Raw genomic sequence first — 1,798 nt, 5'->3', positions numbered from 1 at the left:
AGAACTACACTGTCGGGTAAGGACAGTGTAGTTCTATGCAGGTTATATTCTAGGGACTTTTTGGGTTATATTCTAGGGACTTTTTGGGTTAGGAGAGATACTCCTACGGACCAGAGTCACACATAATGATAATAGTAAATAGAATAAATAAATGAATAGATAAAAAATGGACTTAACCGTGTATTGTACAAAATAGACGAAGGGCAAAGGAAAGATGGAAGACGAAAACAAGACAGAGAATACGTGTATTGGATTCCAGGAATGGTAATGAAAAAAATTGTCCCTCAAGAAAAAGGATGATAATGGTACTGATAATCACGAAAAAAAGACCGGAAGTGCTAATGGATGGAATCGTTTTTTACATGTATTTTCGGCTGTCGCCAGACGATTTTATTCAGCTGAGGGAAATATCCCATTAAAGTAGAAATGTTTCGCCAGATGCTTTAGGCATTAGTTTCGTAAAAATTAATCCTCTGTTTATGATTTAGTGTAAGAAATTCATGAAGTTATTTATAAGTTATTTTTCTTGCATCAGCCTTGAGTCCAGGCATTTTCCTCGATGCTTGTAAGTGTGGCTCGTTCCTTTGGAGTTGGATTGAGCATTTTTTCGATAAGAGTAAAGGCTTCCTCGGAGAGTGATTCCCATAGTCGCTCTTCTCGCATTTCAGAAGTCACCTTGAACATGACTGAGGAGGACCAAATCACGTAGTTCGAGTTTCCCCCGACGGCTCTTCCCCAAGGACATCGTGTAGTGAGGAGTTGGAACAAGATGATCCCGCAGGACCAGATATCGGCCTGGTCTCCCATGTAACGTCTCTTGAAGACTTCGGGAGCCATATAGCTCCTAGTACCGCATCTGCGGCTCAGGAACTGTCCTTCCACGAACTCACACGCGAGACCGAAGTCACCGATCTTTACAACGTCGGAACCCGACACAAGAAGATTTTCGGGCTTCAGGTCTCGGTGAGTGATGTGGAGCGAATGAAGGTATTTAACTCCTTCCATCAATTGTACGAAGTAGAAACGGACTTTGTCCTCGGAGAGTCCTTTGTCGCCGATTTTCTCATTCAAAGAACCACCAGGGGCATACTCAAGGAAGATGTACAAGTATTCTTCCTTGACATCTTCGCCCAGGAAGGTGATAATCTTATCGTGGTCCAGCTTCTTATGAATTTCGATCTCTTGTTGTTGCCTATCGATTTGAACGATCTTGATCGATTTCCTGGCACACAGAAGACCCGAAGAAGCGTTTTCCACAAGCTGGACAGATCCGAAACTACCACTCCCAAGCAAACTGATCTCTTTCCATTTGCTTTGGGGATCAAAAACATCAGAAACTTTCATTTTCTTATTTCTGATGCATGATTCCTCTTCTTCGGAATCGGAAATTTTTCTTTTCTTGATAGTCTCATCGACCTTGGTTGAGACTTCTTTTTGGTTGAAGTCACTGACGAAGGATCCTCCTGCGAGTTCGATGTCCTTGGGCGAGTCCCTCCAAGTGCCTTGTTCTTCCTTCGTGATCCCGGTGATGTCAAGCAAATCGCCGAAGTCGCTGGTTAACTCGTTGATTCTCATCTCGACAAAATCACAAGAGTAATTTGGCGGAGGCGATTTATACAGAACAATGTGTCAAAAAAACCTGGATATATGATAACACCCTCCACCCAAAAGGAGTCCCAAAATTTTTGAAAAAAAAAAAAAAAAGGTTCAGACAATATTACTTCATCGCTCATGAAATAAACAAATAAATAATATGTAAACAAATAAACAAGCAAATAAATAAATAAATAAGTAGAGG

The 1,798-nt window shown here is 41.3% G+C and overlaps 1 protein-coding gene across 1 annotated transcript; it reads right to left on the bottom strand.

Annotated features, from left to right (window-relative positions):
• Positions 1-531: 531 nt before the first annotated feature.
• Positions 532-1,575, bottom strand: LOC143036319 (serine/threonine-protein kinase chk-1-like). Its single transcript, XM_076203567.1, has one exon. It carries the CDS (start codon positions 1,573-1,575, stop codon positions 532-534), a length of 1,044 nt encoding a protein of 347 aa, XP_076059682.1.
• Between the last annotated feature and the right edge of the window lie 223 nt (positions 1,576-1,798).

Source organism: Oratosquilla oratoria, chromosome 20 (genome assembly GCF_046742065.1).
Source record: "Oratosquilla oratoria isolate Oo_2021 chromosome 20, ASM4674206v1, whole genome shotgun sequence".
Taxonomy (NCBI): Eukaryota; Metazoa; Arthropoda; class Malacostraca; order Stomatopoda; family Squillidae; genus Oratosquilla; species Oratosquilla oratoria.
Note: the sequence above shows the minus strand (reverse complement) of the source record. Positions and strands in the feature narration are given on the sequence as shown.

Coding starts and splice junctions, on each gene's coding strand:
- LOC143036319 (XM_076203567.1), bottom strand. CDS start 1,575: ATGAGAATCAACGAGTTAACCAGCGACTTCGGCGATTTGCTTGACATC.